Here is a 24,184-nt window from a genome sequence, read left to right as displayed (position 1 = left end):
ATTATGTTTTAGTAGTGCATAATGTAATTGAGGCAAATTGGATCAACCAAATTTTAATTTTCATCTGTGGTTTAATCACTGGACTAGTTCGGTTTTGTTATGCTTCAGCAAGATTTAGCTATGATGTCATTGTGATGTTTTTGTTTAAAATAAATAAATAAATAAATCTTAGACCATACCAGGAATCAGTGAAGACAGTTAGATCCCAGTCCTGATGCTGAATCCTTAATCCTGTCTGTCTTACTGAAGTTAGCTGTGTTTTGATGAGGATAATGTCTCTCCACCTTTGGGAAACTGGAAACAAAGTCAGGGTCTGGCAAAAGTCTTGACAGAACCTAGACAAAATATGTCCATGGTAGTATTGTGGGCTTTGGTGGCAAAAGTCTTGACAGAACCTAGACAAAATATGTCCATGGTAGTATTGTGGGCTTTGGCTTCATCCTGTCATTAGAACAGAGCCTTCATTCTCATAGCTGAGAAGAAAAAAAAAGCCCAATTTTGGCTAAAGCAGCACATCTGCATGTCTATATGTTTGCAGCCTTCTTCACTGTAATAATCTTTGATGTCCTTACTGAAAAAAAAAAAAAAAAGGAAAAAGAAAGAGTGTATAGCTTTAGAGCAGCCTACTTCTTTGCAGTATTCTTGGCATTGCTTTTTACCAAATCAACAATGAGACTTTTTGATAATTTATATGCCTAGAAATGGAGCACAAATATTAATGGTTTGGGGTAAATATAGTAGATATGACATTCAATATCCTGTCTTTTTCATTTTCAAGTTATTTTTGGTGTCTCATATCATAGTGGATGTTCATTCACAAGAAAATGTGTGTGTATAATAGAAAATCAGTTGCTATCATGGCATCTCCTACTAGTCATTAGCACATGAAGCTCTATTTTGTAATTAACAAGGTTGTCTCTGGGGGGAGGAGTCTTAAGTAAATAATTGTGCTCGCTTTTTAAGAGAGATTATAGCTTTTTATTTCACAAGATGATTATTGGTCTTAGGCATAATGACTGCCTGTTTAGAGTGAAAAGATTAATTGAATTTTAGGAAGTTTTACAGGAGATGTGCTGATCATGATGAGTTGATATTTTCCTATTCTGGATAAGGAAGAAGAAAGAGAGAGAAAGAGAAGCAGCTTTACGTCTAAATACAGGACAGTTTATACTTCTACAGGCATGGCTTGTCTTTTAGATCTCCATCATGTGTCAATGTTATGCTGGACAGAACATTGCCCCCGTCCGTAATTTTGTTTGTTGGCTTGAGGGTGCTGTGTGTCTACTTGCTGCATTTCCATGCAACATTACAGTGACATACTTGTTTGCAGTGAGGAAAATGTATGCCGTCTCCACTATGGCTTTTCTCTGTTTAAAGAGAGGCTCAAAGCAGCCTAAAGCAATACGTTCCAGTCTGGTCTGCGGTAGCATGAAACCTCAAGATCACAGAACATCCAATTTCTGTTTAGTTAGCTTCTAGAGGTAAAGTCCAGCTGTCATGTATTTCTGTGATTAAACAGGTTTTTCACTTGAAGTGTGAAAAAAATTGATCCTTATTTTCTTATAGGCTTGCTTGAAAACGGAATTTAACTTGTGTAGTCCCAGGTGACATAAGTCATGTCTCTACCTTGGACTCCTCACCAGTTCTGCTTGAGCTAGCTAAAAGAAAGTACAGGAGATGTGTTGCAGTATGTTCTAGGTCATGGTCTAGTTCTTGTCTTCTGTTTCCCATCAATAAATAGGGTCATTGGTCTACCGTGTGGGAGCCTATAGGGATAAGAATAAGATGATGAAGCACTCAGACACTGTAGCTTGCAAGACAGTGTCTGGGTAAAGAAGTTCAGGATTCGGTCTTGCATAAGACTTTTGATAGTACTGCATGGATTTGTAGCTGCAGCGGTCAGCATTAAGTAAATGTGAAGTTAGATAGATCAGCCCCTGCTGTGTACTGCCAATAAATAGCAGGATCAGTATCTCCTCTGGTAACATTTCTTGTCCTAGCACTATTGCTCGGTACCTGGCAGGATATGCAGTAAGATTGTTTTTTTTGAGGCTGGATGGTCTGGAAGCAGAGTGAAGTTACAGTAACGAGAGTGGGTGAGGTCTGGACAATGAAAAGAAAAAGAATGGCCAATCCAGGTAGACAAGACTTGATTTTATTAATAAAATTTGTATTTTCCTCTTTGAGGTGACAGTTACAAACTTTGGTTCAAAAATAAAAGAAAATATGAACAGCAAGAAGTTGACCTTTGAAATCTCACTTTTACATGTATAAACGTGCATGAGAAAGAACCAGTTGGAAATGAGCCAGCAGAAGCTAGTACTATTTAATTTAACAATTTATAAGAAATAGAAACAAACATTTATTTTCAAGTCTTACATATATTATGAAAAATAATTACAAAAGGATTTGTGTTGCAAAGTTAAAATGTAATTTCTACTTACAGCTACCTGAATAAAATATTCAGAGGGAAGGCCAAACCAACTTTTTGGGTGAGATTTAAGAGCTAATGGTAGCAGTTCGGGTCAAAGACAGCTTTGTAGGAAGCAGTCCCCTATGTGTTGCTTAGCAACTATGTAGAATCACATGACCTAGACATATTGCATCCCTGGTCCTCAGTTGAAATAACAGGAAAAAATAATTCATATTAATGGGACAGGCAAATATTGTATAGGACCATTCTGTGGAACTTCTAGTATCCAGTTCAAGAAGCAAACATCCATTATTGCTTACATAAAAATCTAAGTAAACACTGCAAGAAATCCATAAATAACTGTTTTGAATCCAGTTTTAATACTTATGCAGACCAAATAAGCACAATGGAAACAAAATCAGATGAGAAACGTTAAGAAAAAAAAAAAAAAGAAAGCTATATGAATGATTTAATTCATACAGATTTTAACAGAAATTTTTTGTTTATTTTTTTTTCTTACTTGTTTCCCCTACCCAAAAATATAAACTTGTTTATTTTAGGTATATACAGGATTCTTATGAAATTCTGGAATTAGAAAAGAAAAAAACGTCTGAGGTATAGCACCATGGAACACAGCACCTTTGAGAGTGCTTTCATTATTGAAATTCATCATCACGGAGTAATATCAGCAGAAAAGGGATTTGAGTGTGCTGCTCAAGATCTTCCAGTTTTGCCACCTTAAGTTTTTTTGGCGACTTCAAATAACAAAGCTCTTCAACAAAAATATATACAAAGGGATTTTATTATTAATCAAAAATGGAATTGGCTTCACTGGCAATTACATCTTTATTTTTTCAGAATACATACACGGTATTGACAATGTAGTTTTGTAATTATAAAATAAGAGCCAGATGCAATTCAGAGACACATGCAAGTTTTGGAAATGGACAGAGAAATAACAGTATAGTACTGTACATAGAATAATTACAGTTTATTAAACACTTTCATAACACCTCTGTTGTAATCGAAGGAGCACCATGTCTTTTTTTTTTTTTTTTTTTTTTTTTTACAGCACCAAAAGAATTCAAAGGGTGGTGTTGATAAAGTGAGCTCTATGTTGTCTGTCTGTGCCACAGCATTCTTGCAAAGTTAGTTTAAGTCATGTGATTCTGGCCCTACGAGGGCAACAATAACTTTCTAGATGAGACACACATACACAGCAAGACATTTTCTATGCCATCCTTATTCAAAACTTGCATGTGGCAGGAAGTGGGTTGGTAGCACCAAAGTGCAACATTTTTGTTGATTTGATCTTTGTCTTAAGTTTAACCAAGGAAGCAGACAGGACCAACCTCAAATCCAAACTTTTGGTTCTGATCACCAAAGTCATTGATCATCACATCAACTATAGGCACTTGGTCTATTTTGGGTGTGTTGATTTCAATCACGGTCTTTCCATAGCCCTTTCTTGACTGTTAAAAAAAAAAGTAAAAAAAAAAAAAAAAGCAAATGGTTATATATCAGAGGAGTAAACATGCTGTAGCTCTCCACACTGTACCTCTGTAGTGTGGAATTAATAAACGATTACCTTTCATGCATCAGATGATACAAACTGTAAAGTTTATATTTTCATAGGATTTTATTTATAACGTAAATATATTTTCCTCATGGACTGCCCCCTCTTGTTATGCTAGTTTGCTTTTAATATTGTGGTCATACTAGCAAATAGTCTAGTTTCAGCACATTGGTGCTGACAGCCTGTATTCATGCCAGGTTTGTTCCATTTCTGTTGCTTGGCTTACAAAAATAATAATGACTTTTGTTCATATATAAAAATTGAATAAGTGAACTGCAATTAAAAACTACTAAAAGGTAGTCTATTAAAAATAAAGCCTTTAGAAAGCTTTTTGTCAGGGGAAAGCTGTAAAATAAATGAATGTTTGATTTCTATTTTAATCAAAAGGTTGGTTTTGTAAAGAATATTCTGAACGTCTACTTACTGCACAGCCATCATGAAGCGCTTTGATGTACGGATTGTTGTCGTAAGACATCTCTTCATCATTTGATCCTAAGAACCTTAGTGCTTTGTCATAGCTGTCAGAAGATGCATCATGCCAAGCTACGAACTGATGACAATTGTAAGTGAAATTTTGTCTGGCAGAGGCACTCAGTAGTTTAAGGAATGTCGTTTGGACCATATTAATGGAATTGCCTTCAACATCCAAATAGGAAAGCTGGAAAATAGAAGAATTCACATGAACATTTATTTGTTCCCTTTGTTAAAATGCAAAACAAAATTATTTTTGACAGAAGAACCACATAACTGTCCTTAATAAAAAGTAAACCGACACATATCATTTTATGGGGTTTTTAAGTTCAATGAAGCTATGACTCTGTAGTTCATGTCATAGCAATATATTTAGGACGAAGAACTATATATTTTAGCTTTGTTCTAATGGGCAAGACAGAGAACTACCCCTATATAGCGAAAAACAGCAGAATCTCTTTGGGAATCTGTTTTTAGTTAATTATAAAGTTATGTCAGCCTGCAGGCTCATTTTTGCATATTCAGTATATTTCCAGTTATTTAGACTGAAGCACGGGATTTGTGCTGCAGCTGCTTTACTTAGGTTCAGTGGTAATGTGTGGTCTGCCAGAAGCCAGATCACACTGTCAGCTGGGTGGGTGAGTACCGGGATTGTTGTGTGTTTGCTGCACAGTGGCAGGTGCCTGCTGTCCAGTGGCAAGAGGCCATGTAACTGCTACAATATCTAGGGCAAAAGAGCTGGAGCTGAGAAGTATTAAGTTTCTTATTGTTTATATTTGATCCTGCCATTGATTTTGAAGGATTTTTGATACTTGATTTGTGAAAAACTGGATGCTGTAATGGCCACTTACAAGTTTGCCCCGCTTAAATTCACTAAACCAAGATCCTGGATTCTCCTTTGGCCATGATGAAATTCTAACCTGTGTGGTAAAACAGTGGAAATATAGATATTTAGAACATATGTTAACAGATAAGTTTTTAAATTACCTGGGACAAATTTCACATAAGATAGTAAAGAATGGTTCTTTCTGAGTTCTCAGCCTCTGTAAAAACACTAAAATAGGATGTTTTTCTGGTATAGAATGCCTTCAGATTAGTGACTTTAAATGGAATCCAAGGTGATAGCTTATAAAGAGGGAGAATTCTGTTTAAAGGAGACACTGTTGTCATCTGATAAGATTCAGGTAAATTGTTAGTGTAAATTGTTCCTGTGAAGAGTGTCTACAGTAGAGTTTTCACTGGTGTTGATTCTGATAGATCTATCTCATTTGGATAAGCTTTTAGAAAGCCTTCCTCTATACCATATACCACTCAGGGGTAATTTATACCAATGACAGAGGACACTGTTTATATACAGCGTTCTACATATACTTATAAATGAATAGATATAAATGAACTCACAAAAGAAACATAGTAAGAGTTTAACTTTTATGTGACAAACTCTAGATTATGCATTTCAACCTGTCACCCAGCTAGGCTACATTATGTAATGCAGCGGAAGGTTAGCAAACAGGTGCACAAAAGCTCTATTTAAGCAAAAGAGTAGAAATGCTGTTTGTCAACTCAGTGTACCATTTTACTGCTTCATTCAAATTTATGCAAATTTAAATGTAATCAGAAAGACAGTTATATGAAAATGTGACAATGTAATTATCCTGTTTAGTTCAACATTGCAATAGTATAGTAGGATATGTCAACAGCCAACTGAAAACACAGATTGGTACTTACTCCTTCAGATTTCTTATCTGGGTAGATGCAAGTTTCCCCACCTGCTGTGAAATTGCAGTACACTTTGAAGGAGTCTCCAGAACAGCCCTGGTTAGGATCAATCCAGTATTCCCCTAAAACATAAAGAGAAGATTTGCCTTTGATCATAAAAATGGTATTTGGAAGATTGTAGTCAGATTTTACTACCTAATAGCCCTCCAGAGAATATGGTGAAGTTATCTGAATGATGTGAAAGCAACCTGTTCTTTTCAAAGAATCACAGAATGGTTGAAGTTCGAAGGGACCTTTGGAGGTCATCTGATCCAAACCCCTGTTCAAGCAGGCTGCCCAGGAACGCATCCAGGTGGCTTTATAATATCTCTAAGGAGGGACACTCCACAATCTTCCTGAGCAAGTCACCTTCAGTATTGGTCAGTCATCATCACAGGAAAGAAGTGCTTCGTGATTCTTTGATGGAACCTCCTACATTTGTGGTTTGTTGCTGCTGCTGTTTATGGAATATAACACCAGGATCAAAGTCTACTTTTATCTAACTCCTTTTGTTTCCTTCCTTCCCTTTCATTCCTTCTGTTCCCTTCCTTCTTTTCCCTTTCCTTCTCTCTCTCTGCTTCTCTCTTATTAACTGTTTTTGTCTCAAGCCACAGGTTTTCTAATTTTTGCCCTTTCAATTCTCATCTAGCCAGGTGGAAGGGGGCAGTGAGCAATCTGCTGTGTGGTTCATAGCTGCTTGCAAGGGTTAAACCACAACAGATTGGTATGATTGAGGATTCCGGCCCTAGAATGCTAGGGCAAGTAAAGGCTGGGGATGAAAGAGAGGTGCAGTCAATCTGAGGTCCATTTAAAATCAGCACATTTTAAAATCCACTATTCTAATTATAACGATGATTTCTGTGATGTGGATCCTTATCTCCAGATAGTTTCACAGCAGGAAAGCAAAGATTTTCTGACACTAATGTTCTAATCGACTTTCAGGCAAATAGTAGAGGTTTTGAAGAGGCATGACAAATCCTTTTACTGGTTCTGTATTCTGAATACAGAGCATAGAAAAATCATTTATCATATTTTTAAAATTCTATTTATTCAGGCTGTATTTATTGAAAACAGTCTTTCCTACATGCAAGCCTTGCCCATGCAGAATTTTGTATTTTAATGACTGCATTTACTTTTATTTTAACCAGAATAAAATTCCTTTGATTTGAAGAAAGCTCCAAACAATAAGCAAATACTGTTAAATGAAGAAGACAAACGTGTTTTATAAAAACCATTCATTATTACAGAGGTATTGAATTGTAAAATATGTACTTTTTATATAGCGCACACACTGCTTAACTACTCCTCAAGGCAACCATCTGTTTTTATCTATCTAGAGTGAAAACAACAGAGTATTATTAAGCTGTCAAAATCTATTTTTTCTCCCATTTAAAAACAGAAAAATATTGCTCTGAACTGGGAAAAAATATCCATTGCAATAGAAAAAAAGTATGAAAGCTTGAAAATTGTGTGAAGGTTGGCTTTCATTGAAAACTTTTCCAAAGGGGGTAAATTCAGTTATAAAAAAAAGAAAACAGAATATAATGAAAAACAGTCCTTCAGAGCACAGTGAATTCACACTATTGTGCATTTTTTTATGCTAGTGCTTAGTAGCATTAAACAGTACTAGAGAAACTTGAATGTCCATTTGCTGAATGACATGGAACTAACAGAGGCCATTCTGGACTGAATTATTGTTTCTAAGGATAAAAGAGTAGTAACTTCTTGAGAGTATAATATCTGTGCTGCTTCCTATATTATACTAAGCAGTTGCTAAAATAATTGTCATTTCTTTTAAAAACTAGAATCTATGCAGTATGTCAGTATGCTGACATTTGTGATTTTACTTTCATTGATCTAAATGGCATCAATCTTTTATTCCTCTCCCGTTTAGATAATTCTGGAAATGCAAGGCCTACCTTCCTGAACAATCTTTTTTTTTTTTTTTTCTGGTTTTGTATTTAAAGAATAACGGCTGTTACCAACAGAACATATCTATACTCACATTTTATAAACAGAACCCTTTTATACCTGCAAAAATGGATTTAGTGACACTGTATTTATTGAGCAACTATATTAACCATCTATCAATAATTAATAATTCTGCCAAAGTATCATAGCAGATCATAACTTCAGCCTTGTTTGCCTTCATCATGCAATATTAACATACCGTCTGGGAAGTCTGGGTGGCAGAGTTGCAAGTCTTTGCAAGTTCGGGCTGGGTTGTTCTGAGTGCCCATTGGATACTTCATGTGTTCAATGTCTTGTTTCAGTGAATTCAATGAACCAAATATCTCTTCCATGCCATCGGAATAATCCAGAATGTTATCACCAGCATCAGACACCATATAATCAGGAGATCTTCTAGTCTTTTTAGGTGACTGGATTGGCAGTGGCTGGATTACCTCACCTGGAGGACCCTGAATGGAAAACATATGTTTACCGTTTCTGTTGGTTTTCCAGATGTGTAAATACACAGAGGAAGACGAAAGAACATGACATGAAGATGCTTTGAACAGAGCTTCTACAATTTATTTATTTTACTTATTTCATTCATATTTATGCCAAAACAGATCGTGGCAGACCAAAACATTGTTTTGCTCTAAACTCATCCCACTCCATTGCTGTTTGGGGAAGAGTATGTTGCCCTCATGCAAGTGAAGAACTCATTTGTGATTGCCTTTTCATCCCCAGCAATTACCTGAAGCAGAGGCATAGCCTATAGCGAACAAAACTGTGGGTGTTCCCTATGATAAAATTTTAAAATTCCACTTGGGGTCTATAAAGCAGTACTTCATTTCAGAAAATTGAAACAATTCATTCAGATTTTGACTGTTTTCATTTTAGATTTTTATGCTATGGAGAAGAAGTAGTAGAAACAGGAGAGTATTAACAGCAGGAAACTGAAATCATTCTGTTTTCTGTGCTTCCATATGATACATTAAATCATCATTGCATTTTTTGTTATTTCTAATGGATTTTTTTCAGAGCAGACAATGTATTTATATGTGTGGTGGATTTCTGTTTCCTGACAAATTTATTTTCAAACAATCATTAATATGTTCCTTATCTGCAAGTTCACAAGTGTTGTTTTCAAAGCCTGTCAAAACAGGTCATGTCAGTACAATGTGCTTTTATGTCAAGTAAGAGTTCTTACTGGAGGACCAGGTGGACCAGGTAAACCACTGTCACCCTTTTGACCAGCAGGGCCCTATAAAGGAATGAAAGAAATGTAATATTAACCATATTACATAATGTTAAAAAATAACACATGGAAATTAAGTACAAAGACAGAAAATATGGAGGAGAATTACTCACACTGGATCCTTTGGAACCTTTTGGACCTTGAGGACCCTATGGGGAAGAACATAGGCACATAGTTGGAGTATCTTCCACACAACATGTGAGTGTTTTGAACAGGAGGACTGGATGAAGTAACTTACAGGTAAACCAGGAGGACCAGGGGGTCCAAGTGGACCAGCAGGACCAGAAATTCCCTAAGAAAGAATAAGAGAATAAGTCCAGAAATACATTTTACATAGTAGACTGGATTCAGAAATGCATATGTATCAAAAAGGTAGTCCTAGTAAGTGTCCAGCCCTGGTGAGTTTTAATTTAGGCTATTCGCTAGTGTCCAAAATAGTCTTTGAAATATGATCTGACAGTTTGAGTTGCATATATTTGTTCTCATGCTCCAACATTTATAGTCACAACTCTGTTCACGTTCAGATCATCTTTGAAGCCTCAATTTTTACATAGAGGCTTAAAACATGACTTTATAACTAGGAGAAGAGAGGCTATTCTGGGTAGTACATAACAAGATTGGTGCTGTTAGTGTTATCTCATCCCTAACTTAGGTGTATGTTTCCTCCTCCTGAAATGCTCTATGACCTGGTTTTAAGTTGTATAGCTTCACTGTGTTTGTCCATTGTCTAGGAAAGCTTTAACCTCTAGGAGGAAAGTCTGGTGTTAAGTGTTTATAGTAACTTTATATGTCTCTTTCAAAAAAGACATGCATATAACTTGAATGAAAGCACATGTTTTACTTACTGCGTCACCCTTGGCTCCAGGAGACCCCTGTGGGCCAGGAAGACCCCTATCACCCTTTTCACCCTGTTCTCCTGGAGGTCCAATCAGGCCAATCAAACCAGGATGTCCCTAAACAAGATAGAAGAAAGAGTGAGAACTCAATATATATAAAGTAGATGTGCTTTGCAAACACACAAATTAAAACTTTCAAATGACATCACAGTTGCTAGTTATCAATTAACTTGAAAAAATTACTCTGTGAGCATATTAAATGTTAGTTGGCTTTTTAAGATTATTTGCAAGCTGTGAATGCTTATTCAGTGAAAGAGATCAAAGTGCACCATAGTCCTTTCTGAAACGGATGCAGAAATAATAATACCTATAGATACAGATTACATACCACCTTTTATATTTTGATACTTATAAGCATATTACAGAGTTGCACATTGGATTCCACAGGTAATAGAGCTGTATAAACAGCTGACCTAACCATATAAACAAAAATCATAATTCACAAGATATATTCATATCCTTTTCTCTATACGGTTCTTCCCTGATGAACAAGCAATCAATAAATTGTTGGGACTCTATTAGAAAATGGTATTCCAGATCTCTCGATCCATTATTTCAAAAAGAAAATATAGCTGAAAAATATTTGCATTTTGTTGTTATAAAATTAAATTCTCTAATAATTTTAATTTCCATTTATTTATTTATTTATTGTGAAACCAAAGGTTCTCTTTACATCAGTTTTTGGAGTTTTCATTGAAAGGAAAAAAATTTGTATGGTCATTAGATTACCATACAGGCAGTAATGTTTTTCTTTCTACATATCTCCAGGATATCAGATGTTACTGAAAACTTCACAATTACCACGAAAGCTATGGAAAGCTGATCGATAGATAGCTAAGGTTGTCTTGCTTTCTGATACAAAACAACAACAAGTAAAACAACAAACAAACAAACAAAACACCACAGCATTTCTTTCTCCTAATTTTATAGTCCTTTAGACTGGGCCAAAACAACAAAGGTACAAACAATGAATAAAAATATAGACATTCTCATATACCTTCTCTCCTTTAGAACCTGGATCTCCTTTCAGGCCAGGTAAGCCAGGTGGACCCTAAATAAAACAAGGGAAGAAATGTAAAAGTAAGTTTTTACATACTGCACAAATCATGTTTTCTTGAAATATTTTAAAGGCAGAGTAATTCAAACTGTGGAGGCATTCAGTGGTTGATGGCTGTGATTTAGGGCTCAAGATAATATTGATGTGTATGTTTAAAAAGGCATAAAGATGCTGCTGTAGCATTTAAATTTCTCTATAATTAGAAATCTATAAAGAAGGAAAAGGTCAATTAAATTTTTGAACTGCACTGAAAGCATTCAGTAAGCTATATGATATTCAAACATTTCAACTGAATTTTTGTTGATTAGCTTAATTTTGCTTGTGTTTACATGATATGCTTTATTTTTACTTCCACCTTAGTTGATGTACCTATCCAGACAGTAGTATGTATCTTCTCCAGTTTCTTATTTTAGCCCTTTATATCATAAGACAGTATAAAATATCCCTTGTTTTCTACCAGTTTACTACAGCTCAAAAATATTATTGCAGAATAAAAATCAGATTGTTTATAGTAACTGCTCCTCAATATTTTTTTTTGTTGGAGAACTACTTCATAGTTTGATTCCATACTTAAGGTATGGAATCATACCTTAAGAGGCTGAGAGTCTGATTAACAGGAAAAAAAAAAAAAGATTAAAAGTGAGAGTAATCCAGTTGACATTGGTGGTTTTATTTCTTTCAGATTTACAAGGGTTTTGACTTAACTGGTCCTGAGAAGGTAGACATGCTGTGGAACTATCAACATACTTAAATTAATCAATGATAATGGATCTGTAGACTACAAACTCTTCTAAAACACATGCTTAAGTAGAGTTCATCTATTTCCCCAATCATATGAGAATATTCGGCTACATAGTATGCACTTGTAGGGTATCCTGAAAGGATAGAAATGAATAAAATATTCACAGAGCAGTATTTCAGTAGGCTTTCAGAAGTTCAGAATTTCTACCAGTCATTAGTTTGAATTAATGTTTTGAATATGATGTTCAGAATTGCAATCAGTATTTCTGAAGTTTTAGCCTCAGCTAACTTAAGGGGTCTTAATATTTTCCTGTCTCTAATAGCAATCCAACCTATGACCATATTAGATTTTTAATTCCTTGACACTGTTTAGGAATTTTAATTCAATATTCTAAAAACTTTTTATGTGGTGGAATATAAGAGAAACATTATGCCCTATTTTGCTACAACCATTTTCTAATTTTTAAAAAGTTAGACCCCTTGGAAGTTAGAAGATACCTAGAAAAAAATTAAAACTGATGACATAAAATTATAAGAGAATTATAAAATTTTATAAAATTTATAAAATTCACATAAAATTATAAGAGAATTTGATAGACAGTGTGTCATAAGCATGTACTTATATATATATATATATTTATAGATCTTATAAATGATACAATAATATTGAATTTTGAATATTCTTGAATTACTGCTATACAGACACCATTCCAAGATATTTTCTGAGGTTCATATGAATAGCAATGATAGCTTTCTACAATTTGAACAGAATGAGGTGAAAAATTCAGGCTATGCAACGTATATGCAAGTACCAAAAAGATATTCATTTCTCAGAGGCTATTAATCTCACACTGAACATGTATGCATTAGGAGCTGAGCTGCTAAACTAAGTCAGTATCTCATCACTATTAGTCTCCTGCTGGCAGTGGACATCTGTGAAGTTATGATATGGATAGCAGTAATAAGTGACCTTTTCAACCTGGCACAAACTCAAAAGTGCCATAACACTTCATGTACAAAATATTATTCAGTGTGTATCCTTTCCATCTCTACTTCAGAATATCATTAGATGCAAAAGCCCAGACAAATACATAATTCATGAATAAAAGGTGAAATTTTAAAGCCTCTGGAATACAGAATCAGGCATTCTCACCTGCAGTGTATTGTGCTCTACTGTAAATCTACTCTCATGCTCTTCTCCTGATAGCAAACTGCTGGGGAGGAAGGGAATGGAAGGAAGGAGACCTCATCTCAACAACATTTATGTTATAAATTTTACTTACTTAAAAAAAAAAAAAAAGTTTAAGTTGCAGCAGTACATCTAAAAAAGTTCTTGCTGAGCTGACAAGAAGCCAGTGCATTTGGGATAGATAATACGCTCAGCTTCATATTTGAATTGAATGTTAAAAGGGAGATTTTGATTTTGATGATGTATTTGGAGGCTTCTAGTGACTGACGTGAGAAATGGATGTTTCTTACTGCCGAATAATGTTTTATTGGACTCTAACTTCTTACTGGGGAATGCTCTCTGGAAAGATTTTCAGTTTGTGTATATGGCATAAGAGCAAAAACTTTCAGTGTTACTGCTACCCAAAGACCTGTATCCTCTTAAGGCCATACAGGAAAAGAAACATGGGATTTCCTTCACATTTCATACACACAACCTTTCCTTTTGCCTTTAAGAATCATATCATATCTGAAATAGAGGATAGGCCCTTAACACCTAGTATCCTAAGGTAATCTTATTATCCATGTTAGCATAGTTAATCTTCAAAATAACAAAGAGTATATTTTACTAAAATTTAGTAAAATTTAATGTGATAGCACTGCTCGCAGACTGTAAGATGTCTTCAGAGCGTAACTTTATTTTTTTTCCACCTAACTTTAACAGTTTATGTTTTGTTTTGAAGTTACTTATTCCCTGTGTGTCATTCAACTGTGATAATATAGGTAAATTCTACTTCAGTGAATTTGGAGAGAAAGAGAGATAAGAACTTTTCACTAAATTGGATCACCTTTGTTTGACCTGTGAAGAAATAAAATGCTGGCCATATAGTTTGGATCTGAATTTCTACACATAATGATATCAATATTTTGTAATTCAAAATATTTTTTGAATATCATCAATATTTTGTAATTTGTGCTCACAGTGCTTTTTTTTTTTTTAGTTTTGTAGAAAAATGTACTAAAATAGCAAGTGTAAATAGAAATAATGATATAATTTTATAGTATGTTATGTCATCTAAAAGCTTTCCTTGCTTTAATCATATTAATAACACATAGCAAAATATACTTGGCTAGTTTGCCATACAATGTTCAAGGCAACCTAACAAGAAGGTATTTTGTCCAAGTTTTACAGCAATTAGGTCAGTGCGTAGAAGTAATTTACAAAGCTACCAATAACTTGCCTTACAGTATAAACAGTTCTCTAAAAACATCTCAATATGCTTTTTAGGACTAACAGGTTGCTATCAAATTTATTAACCAGAAATCATATAAACTCAATTCTAGCTGAAATAACAGAAAAATTCCTCATGAAAGGTGACTTTGATTTTATCTAACAGCATGGTTAAAATTGGAGTTGCATTATTTTGCTCATAGGAACAGCCAATGCAGATAACTATTTTGTCTGATATCTTCCTATTTGATCTATACTGCTTATGTATCAGCAACGATATTTTATGAGTCTCACAGCTGCACCACTCAGTACCTTCTGCTACATTATAAAACAATGTTAATGTAAAGAGCATTAATATAAATGCTTGAGAGCATAAAGAAAACGAGAATGGCCAACAAAGTGTATGTCATTCTACTGGCATTGCTGTAAGCAAAGGGGGTTGAATCCAAGAGAAATGGGGTATCCAGCTCTAGCCAATGCTCTAGAAACCGGGAGCTTGGTTCATTCAGACTCTTTTAAATGCTTTGCTCATGAATTTTATTTCCTGGGTCTGCCACAATGAAAAACAGACTGGATGCTGCTGTTCATTTTTATAAAACTAGCATGTTTTCTTCTTAGGTAGAAGTATCTTTTTGGCCTTACTTCAGAATTAATCTTTTTCTTTCTCTAAAGAATAGATATGATCTAATCTTTTCCCTAGGAATAATGCTTTCATACACTGGCAGTCGTTAAAATCAATGGATGTATAGAATTTATCACTGTTAAGGAAACAAAATGATTTAATATATTAAGCTTTGCTGATGTGGACACTAAAGTAGATTTTTTTGATAGTAAGCTTCACTGGTTTTATTCTGAATTCTACTGCGGGGATTTCAGGAATTTGGTTTTATACTGCCTTATTTCACTCTTTAGCTGGTATAAATCAATATAGCTACCTACTGAAGTAGAGCACTAGAATGAAGGAAGTCATATGCATCAGTTTCTAACACGACAGAAGAATAGAAACTTTGTGCTAAGAACTGACTTATAAATTATTTTTTCTGTAATATACACAGACATCTTAATGATGTCCTTTAAAAGTTTCCTTTTCTGTTCTGATACTGAATGGAAAGGTACTCACCAGAGGCCCAGGAGGGCCATCCTGACCTGGTGCTCCAGGTAGACCTTGCTCTCCCTAGAGAGAACATAATATTTGTGTTACTGGAGAATATACGAGAAATACAACATTTAAAATATTATTATATGTTCAGTTTACTCACCACAGGGCCAGGAATACCTCGAAGACCTTCCGGGCCAGGTTTTCCTGCAGGTCCCTGAGGACCAACTGGACCCGTTTTTCCAGGAGCCCCTTCTGCACCAGGTTCACCCTAGAAAGAACATAAGCAAGAGGTCAGAAAGGAAAATTGGACTAAGATTGGCACAGTAGCTGCAAAGTGAGAACAAAGTTTCCTCAATCCATTTTTCAAAAGATATTCCAAAACAGTGTTCCAGAACATTTTTCTGAATGAAATTATGATAGCCTCATATAAGCAGGGGGGTTTCAGCAAAGCATGCTTATCCTTCTTTTCCACAGGGGTGAGCTAAGTTGGGCCTGTACTGGTCAGAGTCCACCATGGGCTCTGTTATGTACTGCTACTAATTCTGGATCCTAATTTGGATTTTACAGTTTACATATTATTACTTCAATAAGTTTCACACTCAGTGAATGATAAGCAACTTACTTTTCATTTATATATAATTTATATTTTCATGCTCCTACTAAAAAAATAAAATGTATGTGTTACCTTTGCACCTTTTTCACCTTGTCTGCCTTCAGCGCCAGTTGCTCCAGGAGGTCCCTGTGAAAGATAAAGACTGAGCTCATAATCTGTTTTCTAAGATATTTCTACAGTGAAAAAGGGCCATTTCCACTGTATTAATGAGTAATAAATGCTAAAAAATACCCACAAAATTATATTTCTTTCTAAAAGAATATGTATCACCTAATATCTCTGACAGGATAAGGTTAAAAACAAAGAAATATCTCGGAAAAAAATCAAAACAGGTTATAAAAGTAAAAGTATAAGAACAATGCTTCTTATACATATACAATGACAGTTTCAAATTTGCTTTGCATTGTATTATATCTATTCACTGTAATCTATCCACTGATTTCAAAAATCTTGCATTATACAATGCCCAGAATGGCACATACTTCTTTATTCTCAAAGTCAGTTATACGCCTTTTAAATGTGTTTGGAGAGCCAAAAGTTGATACATGCCTCAATATTATCCAGTAAATGTGAAAGAGAAAAAAATAAATCACATGACTAGTGGTTGTAAGGAATGAATAAAATACACAGCAAACAAGCAGTTCCTGGTAGTAGGTTTCCTGCTATTGCTCTACAAAAGCTCTATTTTACTAAGAAAGTAGAACTTGGTACTGAAGGAGGATGTAATAATGGGTTACATGTAAGTTTCAGGTGAAGGCCATAAGACAGGAGTTGCTGGACAGTAGTCCAGCAGCACTGTGTCTACCTATTGCTGATGTCACCCATCTTTAATTTTCTTAAGGTTTCAATGAAAAATAAAAAAGCATTTTTTTTTTCTGCCAGAACATCACAGTTTAATTTTCAGGTTGGGGAATTAATACTCATAGCCTCAATTACGAAAAGAGGCAGTATCTAGAATCTAATGTACTGTTCTTAAAATGGCTCTCTTACATATACTTAGTTTAGAAAGATGCACTCAAGGTTATGGACCAAATATTTTCCTACAAGGTTAATTTTTAGCCTGGGAAATGTTTTTACTACAAATAGTTATTTCTTGCCATCCAATGAACAGCTTAAAGCAAAGGGATAGAAAAGGGACCATAATCAAACACAAAGTGATTTTCTGAATTTATAAACTAACCCTCTAAGAATAATCTATTCATTAATTCAACAGTTTGTAATGTAGAAATATTAAAAAAATGTTCTAAGCTAAGCAACAGAAAAAAAGGAAAGCCAGCTATTTCCATTTACTTAGTCCTTTTAATTTCATAATAGACAAAAAAAAAAAAAAAAAAAGTGAACTCAAGGCTTTGGATCTCAGTTTGATCTAATAGCTTTATTTATTTATTTATTTATTTATTTTTGGCTCAATTTAGACCAAAGCTTTTATAACCTGTTATAAATCACTGCCCACTATTATTTCCACATACCTTGAACAACTCCACCAGTTTTTCTTTCTACACATATTTCTTCTTTTTACATACGTTATTCCAGAAGAAAAATTTGCATCAACATTGTTACAATAATAAGTCTCTGATGTGTAGGTTGTGATAGGTTGGGTGGATCACAATTTGCCGTGATAATTTGAAAAACGATTATCAGGTTATAAAAAAAAACACACAGGAATATTTTAGAAGTAGAGTGTATCTTTCTTACATGAATTAATTTACATGACCATTGTCTTTACTTCTAGGAAATTCCTTTAACTCAAGTTCACGTATCAGTTATAACCTATCTTGCCTAAGAAACTAAAAAAAAGTGTGATAGTTTGTACTTAAGAAACGTCTCTACATAATCTAGAAACGCAGCTGCAGCTTGAATTAACAGAGTTCAAAACACTGTGATCACTAAATTGCGAATACAATGAATCATGATAGCTAAACAAAGAGGGTACATTCATTATCAAACAGTGCCAGTGCTGCACCAAGCGCAAAGCAGCTAAATGAACTGCACTTTCTAACAGGCTGTGATTGCTGGCATGGCACAGATGGTGCTTCTACATTGAAACACTGCTAATTGTTATTTAATTTACCTTCCTACACTTGAGTTGTTGGAGTGTCTGGTAAATTTAAGGTGACAAAAGATCTCGATAGCAATAATTTACATCAATGCATGGCTCCCCAACCATGCCACCATGGTTGGGGAGCCATACATCAATGCATGGCTCTCCACCACCCAGCTACCATAGTGATTGTTACACTTTAGTTTGGATGTATTGCCTTATACAGAACTGAGAAGACAAAAGAATTTATATAAAAACAAACCTGTTCACAATTTTTGTTACTTGAACCTACTGGACATTTCTGTCTGTTCTTCCATATCTATGATTTTCATTAAAATAATTTCAACTTTTTTTTTTTTTTTTTTTTATAGCTATCTGTCCTCTAACCGAAACCATGATTTCCAACACAGAAAAACATGATCACATTTCATCAGTCTGCTAAGATAGCAACCTAGTCTGCCGTATTTTTAGGTATTTCATGTATTTTCAATCACAAAATGGCTTAATTTTTAAGTGGTGTGTGCATTCTGCTGAGAGAGTATGATATTATAGAACAAATATATGCAGAACTTCATAGAAATGCTTATTATTTTTTCTAAATTCTTCAACATAGTACATAAAGGGAACTAACCAAATAAGTTTCTAGTTCTCCAATTTTAGAAGTTGGTTATGGTGCAGTATTGACATCTGTTCCTTTATTGAAAGCAGGCAGTGCATGCTCCACATTAGAATAACGATGTATCTAAGACTTGAAATTCTTTAAATTCTAACTTCTTAGAGTAATATATGAACCTTAGGTGTATGTGATCTAGACATATAATTGAGTCTAATAAAATGGCCAAGCAGCTAATTACACAGCTGAATGGCCTAGCACACCGAAAGGCTGAGAGAAACGTAAGCAAAGCCTTCCTGTGTCGACTTTTATCAACTGGGTATGTTATTTGTTGTAAGAATGGATAAGAAAATGAATATTGTTTTATGGTGCCTTTTCCTCATGCTGTTTTTGTCATTTGTCAGATAGAAATCAAAGCATTCAAACTATGCTACCCATACTATGTTACCCAGTACTCTACAGCAAAACAAAAAAAGTGCGAAGAGTAGGTGCAAAGAATTAAGTTCCAGAAAAAAAAATAACAGCATCATGTTAACTGTAGAGTGATTTAGGTTTTGTGTCTACATTTCTAGACAAGCAGTCATTGGATCAGGAAATATAGACCTACGGAAGCCTTTTCAGATGTTCCACTTTTCAGAGATGAGAACTCACTTATCTCCCACATTGAAAGCAGAAACTGAAAAACATTCTACCTCTCCAGAAATTCAGTCTTCATACATTGTGCTGTTGGCCAATGCTGATGCTGTTATCAGCAACAAGAATACAGCAGAGAACTCTTACTGCAATTTGTGAATTCCTTGGCTGATTCAGATTGCTCCAGGAACACAGTTAACTTTAATGCAGTTTTTGCCTTCAGAGCACTTAACAACACTTTCAGAATTACCCCATCCTTCTGTGGGGCAAGTTTCAGTCTTCTTTTTTTGGCAGACAGAGAAATTCAGACAGCAATACTACAAATGCTTAACACACATAATCGGAAAACAGTTGGAAAAGGGGTTCCTAGTACCAAACCTATAATAGACTACTTGTCTGTTCAGCTTGGAAGGTAATATGCATATATGCAAATGCCTCGAGTTTTCTAGAGAATCTAGGCTGACTTCCATCAGTGGAGAACTTAAGAGATTTGATGGTGTGTCTGACTTCAATAATAATTATGGCATGCTTTTACTTCAACACTACTTTCATTCACATTCTGCAATCGGTATTCCAGTAGCTGACTATTTTTAACTAATAAAGATCAGTAAATGTTTCTGAGTACATCCCTTTTATTTTAGATCTATATCCTTTGAGGTTATATATATATATATACAAGACAACATTTTTAAACCAAAGAATATACATTTTCTCCAAATACTTCCAACATTTACTCCTGAACTTTCATTGTTAGAACTATCTCTTCTTAGAAGTTATAAACCAAGATAGAACCTACATAGAAGAAAACCTGTCTTGACTATCCAGTTAAAGCGAGGTGTGTATATATGTAGCTATATTTTTTTTCTTGTGCATTCAAAATATTGAGTAAAGCCTTTTGTTTCATTGACAAGATGCTCCTTAAAAGAATTACTATTTCGGAATTCTCCTATCATTACAGTTAATGGGAGTTTTATCGCTGAATTCAAAATCAGAGTTTAGTCAATACTAAAGTAGTTCCTGAAAGTCTGATCAAATTAAAATGTATTTTAAAATCTGTCACTATTTTGTTGCATTGATCCTCTCTTCTGTTGAACTGGAGAATATGGCCTTTTGGTTGTTAATGATAAAATCGATTTGGTTGAGTGTTTCCCTTGATGGATTTATGATCTAATTTTCTAAACAGTATGTGCACAAATCCATGGTAGATTTGCATGCACAATTGCTATAGTTACTTGCACCATAACTAGTTAGATGTATAAAACCTTCTGAACATGTATTTATCTGATTTGGTCATAGCACCTTCATTAAAATGGTGTGTCCTTCAAATCTGGATGAAAGGACACTGCCTGAGGTTTTTTTTGAAACTGATTCTACCATGCTGTTGTGAAATGAGTTCATCTGATTCGTGTCAATATGGAACAATGCTAGGGCCACAAGGTATGCTGGATGTGACCTTCTGTCTTACATACCCTTGTATAACCACAAGTCTAAGCAAAACAGAGTGGTTAATGTATACAGTTCTTGTATCTTGCAAAGGAATAGTCCAGCAATTTGTGTCAATAAGAGAACAAAGGGGTTTCAGAATAACTGCTAACTATTATGACTATTGCATGGAACATGATATCTGGCCAAGAGATTAAGGTGAAGGGGAAAGCTGAAGGATGACTAAAAGACAAAGCTTGCAGGGGACGCTGCACAAGTTTCTGACATCTGGCCAAGATGGACAAAGGAGAAGGACAAGAAAAAAAGCCTGGGAGGAAGACTACGAGCCTTCAGCACAAGAGACCCCCAGAGGGACCACCAGAGACTGATACGCATGCACCAGTAGGAGGGTTTGGATTCTGGGAACTAATTATAATAACCCTGCCTTTTCTAGAAGTAATAATGAATATGTAGTAGCCTAGGAGCATAAAAACCAGCTGCCTGATGTAACTTGTGTGTGTCTTGGTGGAGCAGAGACTCCCGGTGCACCCAGCGCTGTTTGCTTACCTCTATTCATTTAATAAATTGTAAACTTTGATTGCAATCCTATTTGGGACTTAGCCATTTATTACACTACTGATGAAAAATAATGAAGAACATTTTTTACTGTTCATTCTGCTAGCAAAGTATGAAGCCTTCAGTTATTCACTGTTTATCTCTAATATGACATCAATACCATACAGACTCTCTACAAGCTTGAAATGTTCGGGTAGTCAAGTAATGTAGAATGTGATTCTAAAAACTTCAGAATTTTCTTCAGAATACAGGAGTGAGATTACTTGGCAATATTTAGATGGAATCATAGAACAGTTTGGGTTGGAAGAGACCTCAAAGATCATATAATTCCAACCCCCCTGCCATGGGCAGGAACACCTACCACTATAGCAGGTATCTTACCGTACATTTTTCTTTTTTTTCTTCACAGTATTCATAAATTGGAATTGTGTCAAAGCCCAGGTGACAGATGCATTTGCATTTCTGAAGTGTTTTTTACCTAGCTAGAAATAGCAATATATCCTATCTACTAGGAATGAACTACTGCCTTCCATATAATAAAGTAGGAAGTTCTAATCTGATGTAGAACAAACATACTAATTGAATTATGGCTCAACTGAATATTAGCAGTTCTAGTGATAAGGTTGTTAATGCTACCAAAATAATTTATAATATTTTAAATGTTTTGCAAGCTTGTGGAGCAAATAGATTATTGTGTAAAATAGATAAAACTAATTAGGCATGTCAGTTCACTCAAGCCCATTAAATAGAGCAATTTAACACATTTTGTTAAATAGCTCTCAGCTTACATTTAATGATGCTCCCCCTATCTTTTTTTAAAGTGTAAAAACTGCATCTAATTGCTGCCTGAGAGAGATCTAAAGGTTGATACATCTACTACAGTTCTGTAAGTATAACATTATTTAGTGGTTTTGATTAACTGTATTTGTAAAGCCTGTGAAGCTTCAAAGATTTTAGAAATAATGAAATAGCTTCATAAGCTATAGAAATGTCTGCTTGTTAATTTTGCATGTGGAGGGGATGACATAGATTTGTGCAGAAGTTGTGTTCAAATTATTTTATTTCATAAGTGAAAGACACCAAAACAGGCACTTTCTTTCTGTTCTCTGCCAGCAGTCATATGTCTAAAGATGATGTCTAATATTACTCTCATTGTCACACTCCTATTAGCAAACCAGGAAAAATGCTAGTTTCTTACCCTTGCAGACACTGAATTCACTTGGGTGAAAAAAAACATGTTATTATAGACAAGTATAGACACTTCCCCATGTGTTTTTGTTCTGCTTGATGTTGGCAAATAAGGGCATTTGTGCTGATGGATATATACCTCTCGTGATTTGTCATGATCTAAATGCAGCTCTAAATGTAACAAAATTTACTTCTGACAATGCTTCTAGACCACCTTAAATTTACTTAATATTACAAGTAAACAAGTAGCTGAAGTACTCTAGAACATGTCTCAGAAAGGGAAATGTACAGGAGACAATGAGAAATGACTTACCCTCTTTCCAGGTGGACCAGGTGGGCCGGCTTCACCTGAAGGACCTGGTGGACCCTGCAGTGGAAAGTGGTAGGCTTAGTGGTAACGAAAGATAAAAGTTATAGTCCTTCTTAAATTCAACATACGTCTGCAATATGTTGATCCCCTTCAATAGACAGAAAGTCTGTTGAAGTTTATGTAGTCCATAAATATACATACAGAAATGATACTTGCTTAATCAGCAAATACTTTCTTAGGGTAGTTTTTGGAGATTTTAAAAGGTTTTGTTAGTGTACAAAATGCAACCACTCTTTTCTTTTCCTGCTTAAAACAAATCATTTCAGCCCAGAATGTGGCTGCACAGAAGTAGCATATGATCTTAGACTACTGCCTACCTCTATTAAGAAGTGTTTCTTGTGTTTTCAGGTGCTCAAGTTGCTACTTTTGCTACAGTTTTCACTAACATCTGTAAAATAAATGCCCCTATGTGGTCTTCTATTGAAAATCTTTTGTGCACTGATAAGCCATTTGCCTACTTCATTTAGGTTAACCTGTAATAATCTTTTAAATATTTTGGGGTTGCTGAACAGTTTTTTTTTCTTCATGAACACAACACTCTAAAAGTACTTATTCTTGAGTAAGACATACAGATGCTCATCCTGAAGTTTGCAGGTTAAACCCCAGTTTATAACTTAGTTGCAACCATATGTCCAATGTACTAACATTTTTCTTTCAAGCTGTACTGTATTGTACTGTATTTCCCTGATAACTAGAAATTCCAGAGCTGTTAAGAGACTTTCCAAAATGGAAGCCCTAGCTTTTTGCAACAGAAAATGAAATTCATAATGCTTTAACATAGAAATCTCCAGAAAGGTAAGAGCTTTTATGATTAATATGGGTATTACTCAGATAGCTTTAACATGAAATACAGCAGAAATTCCTAGATTTTGCTTCATTTCAACAAGTGGGCTAATGAAGACTATTTTGCTGCAGCATTACTTTCTTATGCTCAGAGTTGCTCTATTTTTAGTGCTTCTCAGCAGCTCCAGCACAAATTCTTAACACATCGTTTGTTTCTACTTCTAAAAGAAATTGACCTCTTGCTTTTGATTGTGTGCATTATATAGATACTTCTATCTCTACAAGGAAAGAATGAGATATTTTTTCAGTACGATACAAAAAAAGGAATCCA

General features: G+C 34.8%; 1 protein-coding gene across 1 annotated transcript in view; it reads right to left on the bottom strand.

The window, feature by feature from the left end:
• Positions 1–2,133: 2,133 nt before the first annotated feature.
• Positions 2,134–24,184, bottom strand: part of LOC140003088 (uncharacterized) — a 30,362-nt gene continuing 8,311 nt past the window's right edge. The window contains exons 9-22 of the mRNA XM_072041887.1: positions 23,014–23,067; positions 16,300–16,353; positions 15,775–15,882; positions 15,636–15,689; positions 11,317–11,370; positions 10,269–10,376; positions 9,662–9,715; positions 9,537–9,572; positions 9,376–9,429; positions 8,389–8,638; positions 6,189–6,301; positions 5,312–5,380; positions 4,414–4,647; positions 2,134–3,885 (exon numbers count right to left, since the gene is read on the bottom strand). Of these exons, the coding sequence (XP_071897988.1) occupies positions 3,739–3,885; positions 4,414–4,647; positions 5,312–5,380; positions 6,189–6,301; positions 8,389–8,638; positions 9,376–9,429; positions 9,537–9,572; positions 9,662–9,715; positions 10,269–10,376; positions 11,317–11,370; positions 15,636–15,689; positions 15,775–15,882; positions 16,300–16,353; positions 23,014–23,067 (1,389 nt within the window). The 3' untranslated portion in view covers positions 2,134–3,738. The remainder of the gene's footprint in view (positions 3,886–4,413; positions 4,648–5,311; positions 5,381–6,188; positions 6,302–8,388; positions 8,639–9,375; positions 9,430–9,536; positions 9,573–9,661; positions 9,716–10,268; positions 10,377–11,316; positions 11,371–15,635; positions 15,690–15,774; positions 15,883–16,299; positions 16,354–23,013; positions 23,068–24,184) is intronic.

This window comes from Anas platyrhynchos, chromosome 8 (assembly GCF_047663525.1).
Source record: "Anas platyrhynchos isolate ZD024472 breed Pekin duck chromosome 8, IASCAAS_PekinDuck_T2T, whole genome shotgun sequence".
In the NCBI taxonomy this organism is placed as follows: Eukaryota; Metazoa; Chordata; class Aves; order Anseriformes; family Anatidae; genus Anas; species Anas platyrhynchos.
Note: the sequence above shows the minus strand (reverse complement) of the source record. Positions and strands in the feature narration are given on the sequence as shown.